Source organism: Arvicanthis niloticus, chromosome 2 (genome assembly GCF_011762505.2).
Source record: "Arvicanthis niloticus isolate mArvNil1 chromosome 2, mArvNil1.pat.X, whole genome shotgun sequence".
Lineage (NCBI taxonomy): Eukaryota > Metazoa > Chordata > Mammalia > Rodentia > Muridae > Arvicanthis > Arvicanthis niloticus.
Window position 1 is genome coordinate 36,505,970 of NC_047659.1, and position 25,498 is coordinate 36,531,467.

Genomic DNA, 25,498 nt, shown 5'->3' on the forward strand with positions numbered 1-25,498 from the left:
TCAACTTCTTGCATACCCTGCATCCTTCTCCAGCTTAAAAAAGAAGTTAAGGAAAAAATTGCACAGAATGGTGCCCACTAAGGGTAGGATACAGAAAGGCAGATGGGGGCCGTGTTTGCCATATATGGTTTGAAATTTAAATCATGCTCCTCTTTAAAACTGCATTTAAATTAGGAGGTGGTGGCACACGCCTTTAGTTCCAGCACTTGGGAGGCAGAGGCAGGTGGATTTCTGAGTTCTAAGGCCAGTCTGGTCTACAGAGTGAGTTCCAAGACAGCCAGGGTTACACAGAGAAACTCTGTCTTGAAAACAAACAAAAACCCAAACACAGGTTTGAGTCATAAGAATGCATTTAAAGGCTAACATAAATATTCTTTATGAACTGTACTTACAACTACGAAGTGAAACCTTTAAACAGTGTATAGTCCTTTCCCACAAAAACATTAATTCCACAGAAAAAGACATTATTCAAAAGCAGTCATTACATGCATAATTTACCTTAAATGTCCTGTCTTTTAAATTTAATTTTTTATTTTATGTGTATGGGTGTTTTGACTGCATGTATGTTTATGAAGTATGCACATGACTGATGTCCATAGAGGCCAGAAGACCTCATCAAATCCCCTGGAACTGGAGTCACAGAAGGTTGTGGATAATCATGTGGTACTGGGAATTGAACCTGGGTCCTCTGGAAGAGCAGCCAGTGCCCTTCACCTCTGAACCATTTCTCTAATATGATATCTTGCCAGCCCCAAATGTGATATCTTACTTTAAGAGACTTTTCTATATTCTGATTAAAGTTCTTTATGTTATATAATATTTTTAAGTGGGTCTACAGTTGTATCTTACTTAACATGTCAGAATTATATATTATTATATATTATTATTATTATTATATATTATTATATAATGTGTGTGTTTAGTGTTACAGGATTTTTTAACTTACATTTTAAAAGATTTATGTATTTTATGTCAATACACCATCACTCTCTGCAGACACACCAGAAGAGGGCATCAGATCCCACTACAGATAGTTGCAAACCACCACGTGGTTGCTGGGATTTGAACTCAGGACCTCTGGAAGAGCAGTCAGTGCTCTTAACTGCTAACCCATCTCCCCAGCCCTTAAATATGTATTTTTTTTTTTTGTTAAAGACTTATTTATTTTATTTGTATGAATATGCTGTAGCTGTCTTCAGACACACCAGAAGAGGGCATCAGATCCCATTACAGATGGTTGTGAACCACCATGTGGTTGCTGGGAATTGAACTCAGGACCTCTGGAAGAGCAGTCAGTGCCCTTAACCACTGAGCCATCTCTCCAGCCCTTAAATATGTATTTTAATGTGTGGAAATTTTAAGATTTGAATCTTACTTACCTGATAAATACTTCTTGTCATATGGAACTAAAATGCAAAAGGAAGATCAAAATTAAAAATTTTAAGGATGTCTTATAAGATTTACTTTATATACAGTTCTTTAAAATGGATAATCTATGAGGTTAATATCCCCATCTTTATTGCATCATCAAGTCTCTATCTTGCCTGTTTCAAACTTACTTTTTAAAAATCAGATATCTAGGCCTGACAAATGCATTGGCTTGGTTACTAGAAAAAGAATAAAGGCATGTCACAAAATATGATAATAAATGAGAGAAAAAAATTCTCGTTGTGGATCTGTAGAAAACATGTAAAATTAAACACCAGTGGAATTGCTCAGTGGTTTGTTTTGTTTTTAATAGTTTGAGAGTTCATATATGTGTTTGAGTGTTTTGTGTGGGTGCACATGCAATACATTGCATACCCAGTGCCAGTGGAGGTTAGAAGACATATCCAGAATGCCTGGGACTGGCTGTGTATGTGCTGGGAACCAAATCCAGGTCCTCTGCAAGATCAACAAGTGCTCTTAAAATCTCTGAGCCATCTCTCCAGCCTCTGTTTCTGGTATTCTTGAATTAGTATTTGTTTCGTATCATGGCGCTCTCAAACGCAGTAAATGACAAGAAGCAATTTGCATGTGTGTGTATGAGGGTAGTGGTGGGGGGAGCATCTGCCTACCACAGTGTAGAGGTCAGAAGACAATGGTGTTTAGATTTTTATTTTTATATATGGTGGTTGTGCCTGTATGCACATCTCTGCACAGATGCCCTTGGAGGCCGGAAGAGAGCATTAGATTCCCCAAGACTGGAGTTACAGACAGTTGTGAGCTGCTATGTGGGTGCTGGGAATTAAACCAGGGTCCTGTGGAAGAGCAGCAGTGATCTTAAGCACTGAGCCATCTCTGCAGCCCCAGGTCACAACACCCGTACACATAAAGAAAAGAAAAGAAAACAGAAGCGTTTAAAGTTGGGATGCTGCTTCTATGAAACTACTCTGAGTTGGGGACCAGTTGAGTTATGTTTTAAGTATTTACATTTGCTTACTGAGAAAATAGTTACTCAGAATGTTAGAACAAATTACATTCAAGGTTTAACAAATAACATGAAAATTGTAGAACTTGTTAATTTTGTTAAAATAAACTTTAATAAATCAGATAAATATATTTTAATATAGAACACATCATGAAGTATGATGTAACTTTTAATACCATTTTGTTTACATAAACAAACATATATACATTTTGTAAAGTAATGTATGTAACTATTTTAAGATTATGTATTATTATTCTTTACTACTTCTCAGATTACAGGCAAAAAGAATATGGAAATTCTTTTGAAACACTGAAGAAATTTATGAGCTCTTAGGAACTCCTAAGACTAGGCACATAGAATTAAATTGTGTCTGCTTCACATGAATTGGCTCCTCCTTTGAAATGTAAAAGAATTACTTGACTTTCAAGAGACTAGCACACACCCATGCTATGTTCTGAGGTTTTAATCCCTTTATTTGTAAGACATAGTATGCCTAAGAAATGTATCCAAAACTAACCCTGTGTTCCCCGTTCCTTGTAGGTTGGAGAAAAGACAGTCAGACTTACTTGCTGCTTTGCAAAGTGTTCCTGCCCCAGAAGAAATTTCACAATTTCCTTTTCTCCATTCACCTGTCTTGGCATACAGAAAACCACAGGTGTCAACTAGGTCCTCACCATCTTGATCTGCCCACTTGTCGAATGTCATATTTGAATGATCAAACCACTTGAAAGTTGCATCTGTCAATTAAGGAACATGATGACAGTTTTCAAAGGTGTTAAGACCCAAAGGAAGATATTTTCATTAAAGGTGGGAACTTAATAACATATTTAATGGTCTAATTTTTGGTTGTAGGATTAAACATTGTAGAAGGAACACTATATCGTATTATATATAATCATCAAAGGGTATTATTGATTTTAAGGGGATTCTGGAAAAGGTACTTTTTTGTGAAGAAAAACATTTTGGTGAAATAACATAAAATAGTTAAATATCAATAACCTTCACAACTTTTAAAAAATGAAACTAGGGCTGGAGAGATGACTCAGTGGTTAAGAGCACTGACTGCTCTTCTAAAGGTCCTGAGTTCAATTCCCAGCAACCACATGGTGGCTCATAACCATCTATAATGGGAGATGTCCTCTTCTGGTATGTCTGAAGGCAGCTACAGTCTACTTGTCATATACATTAAAAAAATGAAACTAATATCTATGTCTGTGGGTACATACACAGTCTGTATGATTACATATTATACTACTATATAAATTATATAGATACTATAAAATAGATAGACTTTGTAGTTTTGTATAGTAACAAAATTTATAGCCAGGTGGTGATGGTGCACTCCTTTAATCTCAGAGCTTGGGAGGCAGAGGCAGGCCGATCTCTTGAGTTCGAGGCTAGCCTAACAGTAGCTAAATTACAGTTGTGCAGTAAGTATTTTATGGCTGGGCATCCCCGCAACGAGGAGCTGTATTAAAGGGCCACAGCATTAGGGAGGTTGAGGACCACTGGTCTAGGGAATTAAAGAACCAAACATTTTATGTCTTACTAACATTAAAACCAACCAGTCATGCCTCACAGGGCAAACACCACTTACCATCAGTGTCATAGAACATGCCTAGCAGGAGATCATCTGGGCCTTTCCATCGCTGTTGTAAAGTGTCCAGTATAAATGTGTTCTCTTCTTCATTGTGTATACTTACCATATCTGCCCCTGAAATAATTGTAAAAGAAAAGCAACTTCAAGAATCAATTGAAATCATGAAGTATGTAAAGACTGTGAATTATATTTTCCCTTTACGTGTTTTTAAGTAGGCAGGAACGTGGGTGGGTAACTAGAGAAGAGAAAAAGTCTGTCGTCCAAAAATCAAAGTACATCATAGACCAGCTTAGATGGCTCAGCAGGGTGACAGCAACTGCTGCCCAGCCTTGTTGGGTCCCATCTCCAGGACCCACATGATGGAAGGGGAGAACTGACTCTTACAAGTTGTCCTCTGACCTCCATACCTGTGGCTCCTGTAGACCTGAACTCATGTATCATGCATATGCAGGAATGGTTTCTTAAAACATACTTGTGGTGGTTTGATTAAGAATGGCCTCAGTAGGCTCCTATGATTGATTAAGCGCTAAGTCATCAGTGTGTGGCACTACTTGAGAAGGGTTAGGGGCGTGGCCTTGTTGGAGGAAGTCTGTCACTGGAGGTGGCCTTTGAAGCTTCAAAAGTCCAAGCTAGGCCCAGTGGCTCTTCTCTTCCTGTGGCCCACAGGTCTCGATTAGAACTCTCAGCTACTTCTCCAGCACCATGTCTGCCTGTGTGCTACCTACCATGATGATACTGAACTAAACCCCTGATCTATAAGCCAGCCCTAATTACATGGTTTCCTTTACAAGAGTTCCTGTGGTCATGGTGTTCCTTTACAGCAAAAAACACTGACTCTTACAAGTTGTCCTCTGACCTCCATACCTGTGGCTCCTGTAGACCACAATATTATCAAAGAGGAAAATCAGAAACTGAGCAGACTCTTATAAGATAAAAGCAAACACTTTAGAAAAAAATAGAGTATTCAGTGAGGTGGTGGTGGTGCATGCCTTTAAACCTAGTGCTTGGGAGGTGGAGTCAGGCAGACTTCTGAATTTGAGGCCAGCCTGGTCTACAGAGCGAGTTCTAGGACAGCCAGGGCTACACAGAGAAACTCTGTCTTGAAAAAATGGAGAGGGAGAGAGAGAAAGAGAGAAATAGTGTTTAAAAAGTCAATTTATCATAAAAAAAATGTAACACAAGAAATGTATGAAAACGAAAGTTTAGGAGCTGGGAGGTGTCTCAGCTAGTGCTAGTTAACCCTGTAAGCCTGGCAACTTGAGTTCAATCCCATCAACCCTCATCCAAAGTCAGATGTGGTAACATCTGTAATCCCTGCATGCCTACATAGAAATGGGAGGTGCACACCAGAGAACTGATTGCCAGTGTGTGGACCTGCTAGCCTGGAGTATGAAGTGCAGCAGCAGAAATCATACAGCCCCTGCCTCTGTGAAGTGGAAGGCACGAACCGACTCCCGAAGATCCTCTGAACACAGGTGTGCACGTGGTGGATGGGCTCCCATAAACATACATCCACATAAAACATAAAAGTAACAGTTTTGTGAAAGATGAAACTTTTGTGAAACTTTCAGATGTGCAGACTAGCCAATTTAGCATTCGGTATAGAAAACTAAAAACTGATTAATACGGGCAATCAGAAAAATTAGAACAATTTGTTGGGAAAAATTTTGGTGATATATGTAAGACCTAAGGCACATACTCTCTGAGCATTCCTTCACAGCATTTCTGTGTTACTCATTAGCTGCCGCTCCAAATAGGCACAATGATAAGTCACACATTGCACTGGACACACATTGCTTTTCTCAGGCAAGATCACTACAGCTCCTTCAGGATATTGAAAGATTGGGACTTCCAGGCAGTGGTGGCGCACGCCTTTAATCCCAGCACTTGGGAGGCAGAGGCAGGCGGATTTCTGAGTTCAAGGCCAGCCTGGTCTACATAGTGAGTTCCAGGACAGCCAGAGACTACACAGAGAAACCCTGTCTTAAAAAAACCAAAAAAAAAAAAACCCAACCCCCCCCCCAAAAAAACAGATTGGGACTATAGTTACCAAAATATTAAAGATTATCTCAGGGTGGTCCAATTTAGGTTTTACTGATTTTTAAAAACTATTTTCATATGTTTTTTAAAATACTCTATAACAATTATTGTGTGATTATGAAAGGGCTTTTAAAAATGAAGTCGCACTGTTAAAGTCAGAATACAGCAAGGCCTTCTAAATCCACCTTCTTAATCTCTCAGGCATTTCATGCTTTGTACGTCCATAGCTATGGTGAAGCTATGAGAAGCCCCTCCCTGCATAGGCTTATATATTTGAATTCTTGGTCCCCAGCTGGTGGAACTGTTTGAGAAGGATTAGTAGGTGTGGCCTTGTTAGAAGAGAAGTGTCACTTGATGGGCTTTGAGGTTTCAAAAGACCATGTCATCCCCTGTTAACTCTCTGCCTGTTGCCTGTGGATTAAGATGTAAGCTCTCGGTTACTGCTGCTGTGCTCTGCCTGCTTGCCGGCTGCCGTGTTCTCCGATAATGGTCTTAGACTAACCCTCTGGAACCATAGATCCCAAATGAAATGCTTTCTTTTATGAGTTAACTTGTCCATGGTGTTTTGTCACAGAAACCAAAAAGCTACTAAGAAGTTACCACTCCCTGATTGCCACAGGCTTGTCATATCATAATGCAAAATACACTTAGTCCAACTTCAAAAGTGTCCAAAGTTTGTCACAGTCTCAGCATGGTCTCAAAGTCCAAAGTCTCCTCCGAAACTCAAGGAAATCTCTTAATTGCGTGCTCTGTAAAATCAAAAGGTAAATTCCATACTTCCATCATACAATGGCACAGAATATACATCATTCCAAACGGAAGGAATGGGGCATCGTGAGGAAATAGTGGACTGAAGTAAGACCAAAGCCAAGCAGGGCTCACTCCAAATCCTGTACTTTTGTGTCTGATTCCAAAGGGCTGAGAGGCTCTACCCTTTCCAGCCTTACTGACTGCAACACACGCCTCTCTCCTGGGCTGGCTCTACTCCCTGCATGCAGTTCTTCTTGGCAGATTTCCCACCACCCTGGCACCGCCTACATCCCAGAGTCTCCGATGCAATCCAGGCTTCATTTTACAGCTTCAAGCAATGACCTCTAAGGGCCTCTGTGCAGGGACTCTCCTGCAACTCACTCGGCCTCAGCAGCCCTCCTTCGCTGTGGAGTAGAGGAAAATTACAAACGCGTGCATCTTTCATGACTCAAGTCGGAACCACACAGCAAATGCTGCCAAGTTGGCTACTCGATTGGGATGGGGCCTGGTCCTCTCCCTGAACTACATGCACAGAAGCTTTGATTGTTGCTCTTTAGGATAAGAAAACCCCTCAGGCCTTTGCTTTCCAAGTTGAGGGTTAGCTGGGTCCGTTCTCACCCTGAGAGAAGCACTCTCTCTATTCTGGTTCACATCAAACCTCTCTTTAGCTCTTTCAGCACAATTCTTCTCTCCAATATTGAATTTCCTGGTGGTGTTTTTCTTTTCCTCTTCAAACTTTATCAAGGTAACTTATAAAATAAAGCAATTAATTTGGAGCTCATGATTACAGAGGGTTAGCCTCTATGGCTATCAGTGAGAGGAAGTGTGGCATCAGGCATGTTCCAGCCATGGCGCTGGAACAGTTGCTGAGAGCTTACATCTCGAATATATATATATATAGCCCTGCTTACTTGTTTTCATTGTAGACTTGCATAAGAGTGATTACTAATAACCCTGTGACCAAGTCAGTGTTAGACTGCCTTGAAATCTCCTCTGCTAATGAAATTGGTATGTTAAGCTTTCTAATTTAGCTTCTGGCATATTCTTAGGACAAGAGAGAAAGAAGCCACATTCTTTGCCAAACTGTCACAAGACATCTAGCTCATTGTTGCTAATATTGTACATCTCCCAAATCTCTTAAGGCAGACTTCCACAGTCCACATTGCTCTTGGTACAAGTGTCTTCCAGGACCTACTAGGATGACCTCTTAAGTTCCTCTTAGCATCCAACTGCTTTCTTAGTCCAAAGTTCCAAAGTCTATATTCTTCTAAAATAACCCACATGGTCAGGCCTGTCCCAATGATAACCCACTCTCTGGTGCCAACTAATGTCTTCCTTACTTTTCTATTGTGTTGACAAAACACCATAAACAGGCCAACTCATAAAAGACAGCGTATAATTTGGAGCTCGTGGTTCCAGAGGGTTAGAGTCTATGACCATCAATGGGGGGAAGTGGCAGCAGGCAGGCAGGCATTTGCTGTAGAAGTAGTTAAAAGCTTTCCTCTTGATCCACAAGCAAGAGACAGAGAAAGCTGACTGAGAATGGCATGGGCTTTAGAAACCTCAAAGTCCATCCCCAGTGACAACAGGGCTACACCTATTACTTTCTAACTGGGAAGCAGACATTCAAATATGAGCCTATGAGGACCATTCTTATCAAAACACGACAATATCCCACCGATTGCCTATTGAGAAACACATATTACATTTTCAGCTATTGTTACAAGTTTATAATGTGTATTTATTTCTTATTTCATATGTAATATAACATTCAAGAAGTTTTGTCTTTACTGATAAAGGGACACAAAATATGAAAAATTTTTCATATTTTGATATGAAATCAAAACACAGTTTTGATAACTAAAAATTACCATTTTGTAATATTTTGTTATATTGAGTTCAGTGTCTTTCTTTAGCTCTTAGCTAGTGATTGTGAATTTTAATTGGGATTTTATGTACATAGCTTGCATTTTAATTCTTTGATTCTTTACTATTTCTATTAACCTATAGCAATATTTTAAATAAATGTTATAACAGCAACCTACAAAAAATTATAGTTTTTAAAATTTATTTTTATTTATGTACATCAGTGTTTTACCTGCATGTATGTTTGAATGAGGGTGTCAGAGATGGTTGTGAGCTGCCATGTTGGGGCTGGGAATTGAACCCAGGTCCTCAGAAGAACAGCCAGTGCTCTTAGCCATTCAGCCATCTCTCCAGCTCCTTGTTGTTTGTTTGTTTGTTGTTTGTTTGTTTTTAATCAGGGCCAGCTGATACCACTTTCTGTCTAGTAAATGCCATATGTACTTATAACTATCTACTCTAGTACTTACTGGTAAAGTGTAACCAAACTGCTACTCTAGAAAAATCCTCAGGAGAAATATTTAACATATACAGGTGTCTTACTTAGGGTCTCTATTGCTGCAATGAAACATGACCAAACAGCAAGTTGGGGAGGAAAGTGCTTATTTAGCTTACACTTCCATGTCACTGTTCATCACTGAGGGAAGTCGAGGCAGGGACCTGGAGACAGGAGCGGATGCTGAGGACACGGGAAGGATGCTGCTTACTGGCTTGTTCTTCATGGCTTGTTCAGTCTGCTTTTTTATAAACCCAGGACCACCAGCCCAGGGATGGCCCCACTCACAATAGGCTGGGCCCTCCCACACTGATCACTAATTAAGAAAATGCCTTACAGCTGGATCTTACGGAGACATTTTCTTAATTGAGGCTCCCTCCTCTCTTGTGACTCTAGATTGTGTCAAGTTGACAAAACAAACAAACAAACAAACAAACCAGTCAGTACAGAGGCATTGTTAATCCCAATGGATGGGAGAAGAAAGGCCAACCCAAATCATCGTGGCCAAATTAAATAAAGGGAGCAAATTAACTAAAGCAAGCTTTTTTATTTGTGTACGTGGGCTGCCTCTGCCTAGGGTGGGGTTCAAGAGGTCCGAATTGGCTGTAAGAAAGACTAAGATTTTAATAGTTTGGAGGTAGGGGTTTTCCAAATTGGGGGGGGGGGAGGGTTGGAAGACAACATAGATGGGGTTACAGGAACAGGACATCATAACAAGCTAGTCACTTCTGCCACAAAGACCCAGGTAGTCATCGCAACAGGTCATCGTGGAAGTTTTGGAAACAAAGGTAGTGTTGCAAGATGGTTACAAGCAACTTCTTGAGACACAGACATGATTTCCATTCCTAAATCTGACTGTAAAGTTAAAGTTACAGGTGGACCGTTGTCTAATTCTTGAGAAACAAAGGGTTAATCTCAAACATGAATGGACCCAGTTTGTCATTACTAGACGATGGCTTTTAAGCCTAAGATGGAGGCAGGCGGATTCTTCAGTATCCAGAAATGAGTCTTTCCCCTTCCTTTTCTTTGATTTTTCTGCAGCCAATGGAACTTTAGTATTTTAAGCACTATAATCCAATTAAATTCTATAGAGACTTAAATTATTGTATGTGGCAAATAAGATACACTTTTCTTAAAATGACAGTTGACTCCCCAAGGAATGTACGTACTCAGGCAAAACATTTTTTCTTAACAACACATTATTAAGTAATACCACCTAATGAGATTTAATCTGATAGTTTGCTTCTCACTATGACTAATGCCATAGCCCCTTTTCTCACAAAACGTAAATCGAAAGTGAATGTAACCACACATAGATGTGTATGGAGCAGACTTCAGCTTAGTTTGAATTGTTTTCTTTTTATTTTTTAAAATTGTGTGTGTGTGTGTGTGTGTGTGTGTCAGAGAGAGAGAGGAGAGAGAGAGAGAGAGAGAGAGAGAGAGAGAGAGAGAGAGAGCGCTGTGTACGAGTATGTGCACATGTGTTATGGCACATATGTGGAGGTAGGAAACAGGGAACAACTCTGGGACTGGTTCTCTCCTTCCACTGTGGGTACCATGAGTTCTGGAGACAGCCCTCCGGTTGCCGGGCCTGCATGATGAACAGGTACGTTTTCCCGTTTGCCCATCTCATCGGTCCTTACCATTTCTATTCAGTTATTTTACTAAATGAATAATACTGGCCAAAATAGAGTCAGCGCAAAGCCTTAGAAGAATGGTAAATACAGTTCTCTGCAACCTCCCCCACGACAGGGTTAAGATAGGACTTTTGTGTGATGGTATTTTTTTTTTCCAAATTAAGTATTCTAGTATTCTTTATGCCCTTTGTTCATACGTAGCAGAGAAAACAGAAAGCCTAGTGACCCATGAGTCTAAACAAAACACTATGTGGACCAAAGTAAGAATACTAATACTAAGTTTCTAATTCGCCAATTAAATGGGAATTTGTAGAGTGAAAGTCACTGAGATTATTAAAGAAATGCTAGGATTATTAAAAATGTATGAGGAGCTTTTAAAAAAAAATCAAATCAGTAAGACCTTATGTTTTGGGGTGGGGTGGGTGCTGGGATTAAACCTATGACCTTGCTCATCGGAGGCTGGAGCGCTACCATTGAGCTGTTTCCCCAGCCCTGAAGACAGTCCACGTTTAACTCAGAAAAAAGACATCATTTAAACACAAGACCAATTTAAAAACTCCCAAATAGGGTCCCTGCTTCAACAAGAAGCCCGACAGGAGTTCACAGACTTCGAAACAAGTAACAAAAGTCAGGGCGCAAAACTGCCCAGTGTTTTAAAATCGATTTTTACCCAATTCGCTAAAATACATTCGAGTCATACAGGAAGCCAGTCAGGTGCCATTTTTGCTTGTGTAAAATAAACAGTTGCTTATCTGATAAATATATAGGTTGTATTTTGTAATAAAAGGGTCAAGAGGTTTTGACAATGAGCTGACACAGGATCATGTCTTCTCACGGCTTGCAACCCCCAGTATAGTTTATGTTATTGGGGTCTGTGTTTATGTCTACTATAACTACTGTAAATTGTCGAGGAAGAGGACAGTAGCAGGCAGGCATGGCTGTGTGCCCCTATAAGCCCAGCACTTGGGAGGTGCAGGCAGGAGGGTCATTAGTCAGAGGAGAGTTGGAGGCCAGCCCGGGCTTTCCAGACTATGTGTGACCTTGTTTTGAAACAGTTGTAGAGACTACAAATGGTTTTTGAGGACAGCTCATAAAAAAAAAAAAAATCTCTTAAGACTAGCAAAATTGTTATTCTGCTCACTTTCCTTGAAATAAACTTGGTATAATGGAAACTGTGTCTTCCTCCCCACCCCCTCGCTCAAAGCCAACATGCTAACATCATTTAATAGCTACCAACTTTCCCAGGGGAAATAAATACGTTTATGTACAATGTGGCCAGGAGGTCTTAGTAGACACTTTTTTTAAAAAAAAAATTATTTATTTTTATTTTATATGCATCTGACTGTATGTATGTCTGTGTGAGGGTGTTGGGTCCCCTGGAACTGGAGTTACAGACAGCTGTGAGTTGCCATGTGGGTGCTGGGAATTAAACCTGGGTCCTCTGGAAGAGCAGCCAGTGCTCTTAACCACTGAGCCATTTCTCCAGCCCCTTGGTATACACTTTTTTTTAAAATTTTTTTTTAAAGATTTATGTATTTATTTTATGTATATAAGTCCACTGTAGCTGTCCTCAGACACACCAGAAGAGGGCATCAGATCTCATTATAGATGGCTGTGAGCCACCATGTGGTTGCTGGGAATTGAACTCAGGACCTCTGGAAGAACAGTCAGTGTTCTTAACCACTGAGCCATCTCACCAGCCCCTGGTATACACTTTTAATCCCAGGTCTCAAGACGCTGAAGCAAGAGGATCAAGCACTCCAGACCAGCCTACGTACACAATGAAAGCCTGTCAAAACCACACTTAGCTATGTGCTAGTTCAACAGAATCAATAAAGCTATACATCCATTTATTCCTTTCTATAATGAATATGATTTTAATTAAATATAGGTAGAAAATGTTATAGTCTTTCAAAATGTTTTACTCGTGATTTTTTTTTTTTTTTTGGAAATTGTGTTTCTTATTTTTAATTCTTAATTTTTTAATGAGAGAATTTATTATATTGGTTTACATGATCAAAGAGGTTGAAATTCTATAACGGCCATTTGCAAACTGGAGAGCCAAGGGAAGCTAATATTGGCTAAGTACAGGATAACTTATAACAGGAGAACATGCCTTGGGGACAGGTCCTTCATCTGGGGCTGAAGGACGGGTATACTCCTAACAGTAGTGTGAGAGCCAGAGTCAAAGGCAGAAGAGGCTGGAATCAGGTCCAAGGGATACAGCAACCACATCTGTTTTTGAAAGAGAACAAGAGGGGGAGGGCATTTGTCCCTCTGTCCTTTCAACTTACTTGTTCCAGCTGACTAGATAACACCTACTCACTCCCAGGGTGGGCGCTTGCATAGTTTGTGGTTCCATAGGCCTTTCTCCCCTGTGGACACTCTCATGAACATCCTTAGAAGTCACTTACCAAATATCCTAGGCATCCCTCAATCCAGCCAAGTTGATGACTGAAACCAGCCATCATGGTGGGCTTTTGTTTCTGCTTTCACTTTTCCCCCAGTGACACTGGGGACTAAACTCTGAGTTCAATGCTGAAATATGCCCCTAGCCCTTATATTTATTTATTTATTTATTTATTTATTTATTTATTTATTTATTTATTTATTTATTTATTTATTTTTGAGACAGGGTTTCACCATGATGGCCCAGCTGGTTTGAAACCCCAACCATACTGCTTCTGCTTCCTAAATGCTGGGATTATAGCTGGGCATCACCACACCAGGCTAGCCTGGAGTTTCCAGAGATCTGCCAGCCTTTGCCTCCCAAGTGCAGGGATCAAAGGCAGGGAGGGACTTTCTAAGTAATGGAGTTGGGAGTTTGAAAAGAGGGTGGTGATCAAGTGGATTCTTAGTTCTACCACAGAAGTAAAAGCCCCTTTAAAGAACTAAAGGCCAGTCCCACCAGCTCACATTTCACCCTGAGGTCCGGTGGTTTTAGATTTAGCTAAGGAATGTCAAAACAATGATAGGGTAACAGAAGCTTGTCTTTTGGGACAGAGCCAGACACATAAGCTGTCTCTACTCCAAGCACACCGTTAACAAAGGATGGTTAAGCAGTTCACTGGTGAGGCACATGCATATGTGGGGACTTGGGCCTACAGAGTGAATTCCAGGACACCCAGGGTAGCAGGGGCAGGCTGGGACGGGGTTGGGGGGGGCACACTCAAAACAACAGAAATTTTGTTGAGGTCCTATGACAAATGCTTGCAATTCTATCTACTCAGGAAACTGAGAAAAGAGTTTAAGGCCAGCCTGGACAATGCACATAATGAAAAAATGAAAATCAGTCTTTTTTTTTTTTTTTTTAAATAAGACATTTTGCTGAGACTGTGAGATTATGTCTGTAGTCCCAGCTACTGGAAGGCTGACACCTACCTGCCTGTGTAAATAGCAAGAGAGCCTGTCTTAAATGTTGCTTGTTAAATTTGAACTATAGAGCCGAGGAGATGGTGTGGTGGGTGAAATGCTTGCTACGCAAACATCAGGACTGAATTCAGATGCCCGAACTCACTAACACTGATGCCACAGACCACGTATGAAACCACAGTATTCCTGGGGCTAGACGGGAGGTAGAGACAGAACCCTCCAGAAGCCCACAGCCAGCTAGCCTGGCCTATGAAGCAGTGAATAACAAGAGACCCTGTGGAGCGAGGTGGAAGGCGAGGACCCACGGGACACTCTCCTCCGTCTTCAGCACGGCACAGACATGAACAACAAAGCTGGCTGGAGCTTTTATGGGACTTTCTGTCTGCTTGTTATTAAAATCATCTAAACTTGTTACATATTATGAAATTGGAATACAAAGAGAATAATTTGCCAAGATATGTAACAGGCATCAACTATGCTTTTAGGAATCCCTCGGAGGGGGTTGTTTGTTTTACAGTAAGTGGATATTGTCAGTAAGTTGTAGAACTGTGTTAAGGGTTAAGACAAGCTGATGCTATTTCCTGCCCCTTAAAACTCATCCCTGCTGTACACAATTGGTCCTCTGTAATTGCTGCCTCTGACGACTTTGGATTTTTCAGCAAGAGATGGGTTATCTATACTCATTTTCCCAACCTTTCTTCCTGCTGCTTTTTTTTTTTTTTTTTTTTTTTTGAATGTGCTTCAGTTAGGAATTTGCTCTGGGCTGCATAGGGAGTTCTGTGTAAATCATAAATGACATCCACAACGGGGCATCCAAGGATGAGATCCTGACCTCTACCCCCCTGAGCTGGTAGCAGCATTCCTCACAGCTAATTACTTCCTCTTTCTTGAATCAATTTCTTCTCTTGCTTTCCAGAAAATTTACTAGTCTTCTTAAGGCCTAGACCTCAGATGTCCTCCGGAAGTTACATGGAATTGAGCAAGCAAGGCACTAAGGCCAGCCTAGAGTCATGAGGAGGGCAAATAGACTGTAAGGTGTAAGTAAGTGGTTAGGAAGTTTGTTTGCAGTCATCTTTGAAGACTGTAAGAGAGGCCATCCTGAAGGAAAAAAAAGGGGAAGGGGACAGGAAGAGGGAAGGAGAGGAGAGAGGGGGAGGGGGAGGGAGAGGGGGAGGGAGGGGGGAGGGGAGGGGGAAGGAGAGGGAGAGGAGAGGGGGGAGGGGAGGGGAGGGGGAAGGAGAGGGAGAGGAGAGGGGGGAGGGGGAAGGTAGGGGAGGGGGAGGGGGAGGGGAGGAAGAGGGGGAGGGAGAGGGGAGGGAGAGGGGGAGGGAGAGGGGAGGGAGAGGGGGAGAGGGAGGGGAAGGGAAGGGGGAGGAGAGGGGAAGGAGAGGGAAAGGGAGGGGAAGGGGAGGGAGGGGGAGGAGGAGGGGGAGGGGGAGGGGGAGGGGGAGGGGAGGGGGAGGGGAGGGGGAGGGGGAGGGGGAGGGGGAGGGGGAGGGGAGGGGGAGGGGGAGGGGGAGGGGGAAGGAGCCAGAGACAGTTCAAGGACAAGTCAGCACACACAAGCAAATGCAAGCACAGACCTGGATCCAAATCTTGGCTTCTGTTATTATTAATCTGTGTGATCTGGAACAAACACCTGAATTTAATCTTAATAAAGAAGAAAAAATAAATAGCTCAATAGGTCGGTTATGATTATGATAGCGATAGGTTTGTTATGATAGGTAAAGCCATGTGAACTATGAAGTACTTAAGACTTGGTATACGGTGGGAATGAATTTTCCAGAAAATACTTGTTGTCTACGCTCACTAACTGAACTTTTACCTAGCCTCATAACCAAGTTAATTATATGCTTTGAGGTTATTTGAATTCATGTAATCAGGCCGTTTACATACTGAGTACTCAGCTTGTTTAAATTTAACTTTCATTTAAGAACACAGTGGAGCAATGGGGTTTGATTCCCAGCACCTATATGGTGGCTCACAAACATATGTAACTCCAGTTCCTGGAGACCCGACATCTGATGCTGACCTTGTCACACATCAGGTACACATGTGGTGCACATGCATATACACACAAGCAAAACATTAATACACAAAAAAGAGAACTGGGCAGTGGTGGCACACACCTTTAATCCCAGTACTACAGAGGCAGGGGCAGGCAGATTGAGGGTACCCTGGTCTTCAGAGCAAATTCTTGGACAGTCAGGGTTATGCAGAAAAACTCTGTCCCCCAAAACCAAACAACCAACCAACCAAAAAACAAACCAAAAAAAACCCACATAAAATAAATGTTTTAAGAAAGTATAATTAGGCTGGAGAGATGGCTCAGTGGTTAGGAGCACTGACTGCTCTTCCAGAGGTCCTGAGTTCAATTCCCAGCAACCACATGGTGGCTCACAACCATCTGAAATGGGATCTGATGTACTCTTCTGATGTGTATCTGAACACAGCCACAGTGTACTCATATAAATAATAAAATCTTTAAAAAAAAAAGTATAATCAATCTTGTTATGCCTTGGACTCTCCATGTCCTCAAGGTTTTATGAGCTAAGTTGAATGGATAGCTCTGATTTTAAACATTCTTCCCTATGTCTCCTGACTGGGGCAGGGAAGGGAGAGAGAGAGAGAGAGAGAGAGAGAGAGAGAGAGAGAGAGAGAGAGAGAGACATTGCACACTTAGTTCTAATATCATTGATGAAAAAAGCTACAGTTGAAAGCAATTCATCACCCACACAGTACATGTTGCGAGCAACACGTGGAGATGTAGGTCACTGACATCTGTTTAAGGTGGTGTGTGTTACTCTGGGTCAGTAGAATTAAAAAAGCAATTTGGGAAACTTGGGTAAAAGATTCTTTAGGAAAAAAGTTCCTCATTCCTTCCCATTCCACACCTGACATTCTGTGCAAGAAATCCTGAAGCCTGTCCTCTGTTGGAGAGAAGTGAACAGATGAGACCAGGTTCACTCTAGGTTAGTGGTTCTCAGCCGGTGGGTCGAGACCCCTTCTGGCATCAACTGACAGTTTCACACGGTTGCCTAAGACCATCAGAAAACACAGGTATTTATTCACATTATGATTCCTAACAGTAGCAAAATTGCAGTTATGAAGTAGTAATAAAAATAATTTTATGGTTGGGGTCAACACAACATGAGGAACTGTATTAAGGGGTCACAGCATTGGGAGGTTGAGAACCATCACTCTGGGTTATCAGCCACCTCAGTCAGTGTCCCTCAGGTGACACTGTCACAGCACACACAGACATGGTGTGCTTTATGGTTCTGTCACTCTGATTTGGGGGTGCCATCCAGCAACTGTCTTCCAAGCAGAGAGAGAGTATATGTCTATTTCCACTGTCTGACATCAATTCTTGGGACACAGTTGAAAGATGTTAGGAACACTGTTTTTAAAGCTCCTTACCATGGTCAGTGCACTGTTTTCTGACATCCTCTATGTTTTCCACATTGATGGTTACTTGAAGAAAAGTGTAACAGCTGCCTTGGAACTGGACCCAGATGGACGAAGGGCAGTCTATTTGGGGAAAAAAAATACTATTAATATGAGTTCCTGATGCTAAGGGTACTGAATATTAAAAAGTCCACGCATACGCACAAGTCATTTTCCTTGTTAAAACAACAGATCAACCAGTGTAAATGAATTCATTTTTCTCTATTTTTTACATGTAGGAAAAAAATGTGCCAGTGATTCACTTCTGACTTCATAGTGTGGTGATAAGTCTGTCTCTTGAATGTTTAGCCATTCAGACACACAAATTAAGCACCATCAGGAAGCCAACCAGCCTGCAAGGGAATGAACTAGTCAGAGCTAAAAGCTTGTGCCATCAATTCTTGGAACACAGTTAAAAGAAATCATAGTAACCTATATATAAATATAATAAAATATTACGTAAATTACATAATAAGCCTCTGGAGGCTATCTTCATAATATATAATAATAATTTTAAAAGCCTTACAAACTTTGCAAAATCTTTTTGTTCAAATTCTTTTTGCAAGAACTCATATCTAGAATGTGAATATTCAGGTTACACAAGTAAACAGGACTGATGTTCATGTCTTCTTTCTTTTTTCTTTGTGTGATTGTGTGTGTGTGTTGGGGGGGATGGTTAGGATTTGAATTTAGGGATTCATGTATACTTGGCATTGCTCTCCCACTAGGCTATTTTTTTTTAAGCCCTGTATGACCTTAATTTAACATCTTATTAATAGAGATTCTGTAAGTCTATGAAGCCACGAGCCTTACCTTTTCTGCTCCTGCTGTTTAGGAAAGACATCTCTGTCTCTACCTTGATTTCTTTGTTCATTATAAAGACAAAACTTTTAAGCCAAGACCCAGAATATCATCAGTTAGCATTCTATGCAAAAAGAAGTCTGTAGGAACTTGATTTCACGGAAACAAATTGGAGGAACAAAAGGGGATTTATTAATTTCAGTGGACATAAAATCAGCAAGATCTTACCTATATCATTTTACTTTTAAATTCTGTATGTGGTATAATTTAATATAAAGGAATAGAAGCAAACAGCCCTATAAAGATCAGAACTGAGAGACCAGCTACATTAATCTCAATTAATTCAACATTCTTAATTTTACTGAGCTCAGATATGACATAAGTTATCACTAGTACTTAACTTTGACCTCTGACAGCAGAGAGAACACTGCCACCAAAATAGATTATTTCCCAGTTCTCTGGAAGATGAAGGGTGAGCAGAAGTCAATCAAGAAAGGAAAGTGTTGAAGTCAGTCAAGAAAGGAAAGTGTTTCTCATATCATGTGTGGTGGTTTGAATATGCTTGGCCCATGGGAAGTGGCACTATTAGGAGGTGTGGCCTTGTTAAAGAAGTGTGTCACTGTGTAGATGGGACTTTTAGGTCTCATATGTATGCTCAGGCCCTGCCCTTGTAGAATACAGTCTCCTGCTGCTGCCTATATATACCTAAAACTATATTTTTATCTCTCTCTCTCTCTCTCTCTCTCTCTCTCTCTCTCTCTCTCTCTTTCTCTCTCTCTGTGTGTGTGTGTGTGTAACTATGAATGCCTACGTACAAGTGGAGATAGGAGGACAACTTAAAGGATTCATCTTTCTCCTTCCACCATGGAGGTCCATAGTTTCAGGCTGGGTCTTCAGGCCTGGTGGCAGGCACCTTTATGCACTGATCTCATCTTGCCAGCCCCATTTCTACTGTTCTATAAACACTTTTATTACACATTGTGACAACCTGGCGGCATGATCCTAAGATTTACAAAGCAATAACATCCAGAAAGACTGAGGGGATGACAGATCTGTACAGGAGGAAAGCTGAGTGGGCTTGAAAACAAGGCAGTTAGTGGGAGGCTTGTACCAGAGTAGCCAGGAGCCTTCTCTTTCCAAGAAGAAGCACCCAGTCCTCCCCTTTACCCTCCATCTCTGCTCCTCCTATGAATGCCTGGCCTTTTAAAAAAGACTTTTGTAGGGTAGTCATGGCACACGGCTTTAATCCCAGCACTCGGGAGGCAGAGGCAGGCAAATCTCTGTGAGTTTGAGGCCAGCCTAATCTACAAAATAAGTCCAGTTCAGCTAGGGCTTGTTATACTGAGAAACCCTGTCTTGAAAGACCAGGAAAAAAATTGAAATTAAAAGTTAAAATGAAATAAAGGCTTTTATGTCTTTAAATATACTTCTAGGCCATGAATATTTTCTTTATCTTTTCATCCTGGAAAGACCAGAGCCTTTTTCTGTATCAGCTCCCTGACCCCTCCCATATCAGCACTGGAGTCGATTCCAGCTTTCACCTGCAATCATACCACACAGATCTTTCTCTTGTAAGCGACCATCCATTGACAATGTAAAGGAGCAGGGAGAGCAAGCATTAGACGTTAGAACAGAAAGAATTTCATCTTGGGCAGCTTATCTTGTTTCCTGTGTTTCCTTGGGGAGAAAGGGATGAATGTCTATTTTGTGTGTGTAGTGGTTTGGATGAAAATGCACCCCCTAGACTCATAGCAAGTGGCATGGGGTATGGCCATGTTGGGAGTAGGTGTGGCCTTTTTGGGAGTAGGTGTGGCCTTGTTGGAGTAGGTGTGGCCATGTTGGAGTGGGTGTGGCCTTGTTGGAGTAGGTGTGGCCATGTTGGAGTAGGTGTGGCCTTGTTGGAGTAGGTGTGGCCTTGGAGGAAGTGTGTCACTGGGGGTGGGCTTTGAGGTTTCAGATGCTTAGGCAAGGCCCAGTCTCTCCTCTGCTTCCCTCTTCTCTCTCCTCCCCCACCTCCTTGCTGTCTGCTGATCTGGATGTAGAATTCTCAGCTCCTTCTCCAGCACCATGTCTGCTTGCATGCCCTCATGCTTCCTGCCATGATCACGATGGAGTAAACCCCTGAACTGTAGGCCAGCCCCAATTAAATGGTATCATTTATAAGAGTTGGTATAGTCATGGTGTCTCTTCACAGCAATATAAATCTTAACTAAGACAGTTGGACCATTGCTGTTAACATTAGATAGATAAGACCTGTCAAGCACACAGCACAACTTCTAATATGAAGCAAGATTCCCAGAATATGTAGCTATTATCAACCACAATTGCTCTTCTTGCATTCCTCCCCATAGACAGGGACCTACACAAAGGATTTCAAATACTTGGCTAAGTGAATAAACCTCTTCTTCACTTCCATATGCTAATTTATTTCCATCATCTTCAAATGCTTTGCCTTGAGTTCATCTGTTCCTTTCGGAAACTCACTAGTTTCTCGATATCTCCAACTTTATCTAAATTGACCTTACTGCCAGTGCTAACACCTCGCTAGTACACTTTTTAAAACGTACACCTGTCATGGAACACAGTGTACACCAAAAGCACGAGCCGTAACTATAGACCTTGGTGAATTTTCAAAAATGAAAAATACACCCCCACAAATCATCAGCAAAATGAAAAAGTAGAATATTAACCCTTTTTTGGTCACGGCCCCTTCCAAAGATGAAATCATGTCCTAACTAGGAATACCAGAGATTAGCTTTTCTTGTTTTACAGTAGGGAAATCAGAAACACTCTTGTGCCTGGCTTCTTTTGATAAATGTTTCTTTTATGAGATTCACTTGTTTTGTTGTTTGTATCTGTGGGTTATTAGTTCTCGTTTCTATATAATGTATGCATTTATCCATCACTTCATAAATGCATTATTATGGATGCATTTATCCATCACTTCATTGGTGAACATGTGCACATCCTCTAGTCTCCAGCCTAAGAGCAATGACAAGCAATGTCTCACTGAGCCTTCCCTGCATGGTTCACACTAGAAAGAGCTGAACTGGAGAATGCTAGGGTTCTAATGTCTACCCCCACAATTCATGCTGAAATTAGTTGAAATTTTATTGCTGTTTCAACAGTATTAAGAGTTAAGACCATATAAGATACAAGAGGTCAGGTGAGCCCCAGGCCTGCGAGGGCTACTTAAAAAGAGTTTGTCTCAAACAACAAAGACCCATAGCCGAACATTCTCATTCAAAAGAGGCTACCTTTACTATCTGAAGTCTTGGACACATTCGGTATGGTTTTATATTGTATTACCTATTTCTACAGTTTGATTGTTAACAGTAAGTCAGCAGATCTTAATCTAATTATAACATTAGTAACAGCTACTCTGCTATCTGGAACACAAACCAGAGAAACACACATTAGGAGTGAGGTGACACATGGCTCTGGGCTAGCAACTTTAACCAAAGTCACTCTGCCTGGAAGGGAAAGTCTGACTCCCAACATGATCTCAGGGTTACTACTTACGCCTTTCTCTGTTCCAGTTTAGCTTGTTTGAAGAACCGGGATGAAAACAGTACCAGCCTAGGTGCTTGGGCAGTCCACAGTGAGCAAAAGGGTTGGAAGAACCCTGTCTTCTTATGGCATATAATTTAGTGGGGACAGACACACAAAAGCAATGGAAGTCAAAGAACAGATTAATAGTGTCTTAGCTTCCTTTTCTGTTGCTGTGATAAAACACTTATTCTGATGAAATCAACTCAAGGCAGCAGGAGCTGGAAGAAGCTAGTCCACTGCATCCAAGTCAGAAGGCAGAGGGCCATGCATCCATGCTACTTCTCAGACCTTTCTTTACTTACTCAGCCCAGGATCCCAGTAAAAGAACCAACGGGACCACCCACAATAGGTATTAAGTCTTCCTACCTCAGTCAATGCAGTCAAGATAATCCCCAAAGGATCCTGTCCCAGGTAATTGTAGATTCTGTCAAATTGAGGCTGCCCATCTAAGATGGAGTAGTATTAGCAATCTACTGCTATGTTAACAAGTGAGCATCTTAAAGCAAGAAACACCGCCTCTTCTAGTGTCTCCAGTTAAGAACTGGAAGCAGCAGCTTTCTTGGGTTGTTTGGCTGGGGTTTTGCCATGCAGATGCAGTCAATGTGCTGGCTAGGGCTGCAGTCACTCAACTACAGTTGGACTGTTGGAAGGTACACCTAAGAGTAAGTTGGTGTGGCTGGTGACCACCGCAGTAATCCTGGGGAGTCCCTATAAGTCTTGATTTGATAGCGAAATGTCCTTTTATTGACTTGTGGGCTTGGACCATTTAATTCTCAAGCAAGTGGCATTGCTTTGTGTGGGTCCTTTCCTGCCCCCTCTATGCTTTCTGGCCCACAGGAACGAACAAGCATCCATATGCTCCCGCTATCAGAGTCATGCGTCATCCTTACTTACCATCATGCCTTTCCAGCCATGCTGGCCTATACTCTCAAACCGAACCAAATCCCCCTCTAGGTTGTTCTGATCAGGTATTTATTTGGTCACAGCAGTGAGAAAAGTAACTCACCAAATTAATCCTGAGAATTAGAGTCATTGTTACTTCTGGGAGAAACCTGACCATATTTCATAGGTTCTTAGAAGGAAGAATTTGGACCTGGGGGCTAGAGAATCCCTAGAAGGCTGTAAGCTGAGCTTAAGGGGTGAGCCCAGTAGGAGTTAGGAGGAAAGATGTACAGACAGGAAGGCTGGGATCATGAGGTTTCAGGGACCAGTCTTGTAAAGAAGTCTGGCAAAAGAACTGACTTCAGTTTACCTTTGTACTGAAAACCTGTATGGGGGAATTAAACCCTAACGGGCTGGTTTGTTCTGTAGTATGGCTGTACTGCTGATTGCTCTTGGCCAGATTTCCAGTGAGAGTGAGCAGGAAGTAAAGCCCAACAGGTATGAAAAAACGTGCTGTTTGGTAATGAAAAGAGGGAGGGAGGGAGGATGCTGGAAGTTGAGATTAAGGCAGGTGTAGATGTAGTGTCGGTTAATGGGTCATGAGATTCGTGTGATCCAAGAGCCCTGCCTCCTATACACACACTTCACAGAGACAGTAAGAAAGATGCTGTAAAAACAAGACTCTGCCCCCTACTCCAAGAGCACTAGGGTATAACAATGCAAACCAGGTTTTAAGAACTTTCACTTGAGAGGGTTTTTAGGAAACATGGAAGAGACTGGGGGAGTTGGGGCGGGAGCTGAAGGACGGTTGTGATTTCTGGGCGCCCTCCGAGGGGAAATGGGAGGATGTCACTGGAATCGTCTTCCACATCGGTGCCACCTTGCTTCCCTTCTGTGTTACCTTCAGTGCCTGATGACATTGCCAGCTCTTCCCCTCCTCCAACGTCTTACATCACTTCCCAGGAGATGAAGTGTATTCTTCACTGGCTTCCAGTTGGTCAGGTCCCCAGTGGGAACATTTTCTACAAGACCTGGTAGCTAAGGCAGTGTTGAGAAAGCTACAGCCACTGCTGGATGGTCTGAAACAGCTCAGTGTGTCTGCGGCAAATCAACCGCCTTGTATCTTTGAGTGTTTTTCTTTTGGATCAGTGGTTTCGAGGTTGGGCTGAGCGGGAATGCAGTCAGGCAGCTGGAGGTCAGTGAGCAAGATTTCATGGCGAAGTTTTACCAAGCGGTGGGTGGCTGCTGTTGCTAGTAACGACTGACAGGCATTCAGATCAAGAAGAGAATGACACGTGTTCAAGCCAAGGCCATAACCGTAGTGATGATTCAGTGCAAGTAAAGATTCACCTGGACTGCCAGGGTAGTGGTCTGCCTTTTATTCCAGCACCCAGGAGGCAGCCTTGTCTACTTAGCAAATTCCAGGCCAGCCAGCACTACAAAGTGAGACCCTACCTTTAAAAAAAAATTTTTTTTTTGCATGAACTTCCCGTTGAATGCCAGCACTGTTTTTACCCTAGCGGTATGTCACCTGGACTCTCTCCCACTTTACCAGCTCTGATTATTTACAGGAGATGTCTCAATCTCAATTTAATGACTGCTTTTGTTACTGTAACTAAAAGGAACCGGTATCTTGTAACTCAAGCCTACAGCTGGCCCAGATGTGGCTGCTTTGGCCACATTTACCCAACTCAAGAAGAATTATGTGATTTCCTGGCGATGATTTTTTTTTTTTTTAAATTAAGGAAAAGTGAGAGAAAGGAATAATTACTCGTTATTCACATTGTTTGACTCCAGGCAGCAATGAAAATCAGATGAGTATTAAACAAGAGCAGCCCCTCTAAAGCGTAGGCGCCAGCCTTGGGGCTAGTGGCAAGTGTTCCTGCTCTGCTGCTGGTCTGCAGCGTCTTCACAAAGTAAACTGTTCACTTGGGGGAGAGGGTATCAAAATAAAAACTAGATCAAAAAAACAAAACAAAACAAACAAAAAAACCCCAATAACTTTTCACTTGAAAACTTGAAATAGTGCTCCTGAACAAAAAACCATTCTGGGCAGCTGGAAGTGTTTTGTTGTGTTCATCAGGACAGGGATAGAGAAAGGTTACTGTAGAATGTGGCTCAACCGCGGTGGTGGCGCTTGCCTTTAATCCCAGCACTTGGGAGGCAGAGGCAGGCGGATTTCTGAGTTCGAGGCCAGCCTGGTCTACAGAGTGAGTTCCAGGGCCAGGGCTACACAGAGAAACCCTGTCTCGAAAAACCAAAAATGTGGCTCAAGAGGATATCATCTGGCAGTGGAACTCGCCATTGTCTATGTGGTGCTGTTTCTGTAGACACACAAGATGCAAGCACAAGGGCAAACACTGTGGGGGATTGAGCCACTGTTGCACGAAGCTGCCAGAGCCAGGCAATGTGCAACAGGCTCAGACTCCTTGCTTGGAGCTTGGTATATATAGCTACGAGGGTGAAACCTAGGATGCACTAGAGATCTTAGGATAGGTGAGATGCCAGAAACACAGAACATCTACCAACAAAAGCTGAAGACAAGGTGATCCAAGGGAACAGTCATCTGTGCTGTGGGCTGGATGGACAGTGCTAGCCAAGCCTGCTGGAGCCCAGATGATGCCATGATGTTGGCATTCCAGCTGCTA

The 25,498-nt window shown here is 42.0% G+C and overlaps 1 protein-coding gene and 1 pseudogene across 2 annotated transcripts in view; one reads left to right on the forward strand and one right to left on the reverse strand.

The window, feature by feature from the left end:
• The window catches only part of Ly75 (lymphocyte antigen 75), a 132,953-nt gene that overhangs the window by 5,049 nt on the left and 102,406 nt on the right, over positions 1–25,498 (reverse strand). For both annotated transcript variants that reach the window (XM_076928809.1, XM_034496703.2), the window contains 4 exons: positions 17,589–17,699; positions 4,008–4,124; positions 2,977–3,147; positions 1,380–1,406 (listed from right to left, as the gene is read on the reverse strand). In XM_076928809.1, coding sequence (XP_076784924.1) covers positions 1,380–1,406; positions 2,977–3,147; positions 4,008–4,124; positions 17,589–17,699 — 426 coding nt within the window. The remainder of the gene's footprint in view (positions 1–1,379; positions 1,407–2,976; positions 3,148–4,007; positions 4,125–17,588; positions 17,700–25,498) is intronic.
• LOC117702733 (uncharacterized protein C14orf119 homolog) lies at positions 23,285–24,382 on the forward strand (annotated as a pseudogene).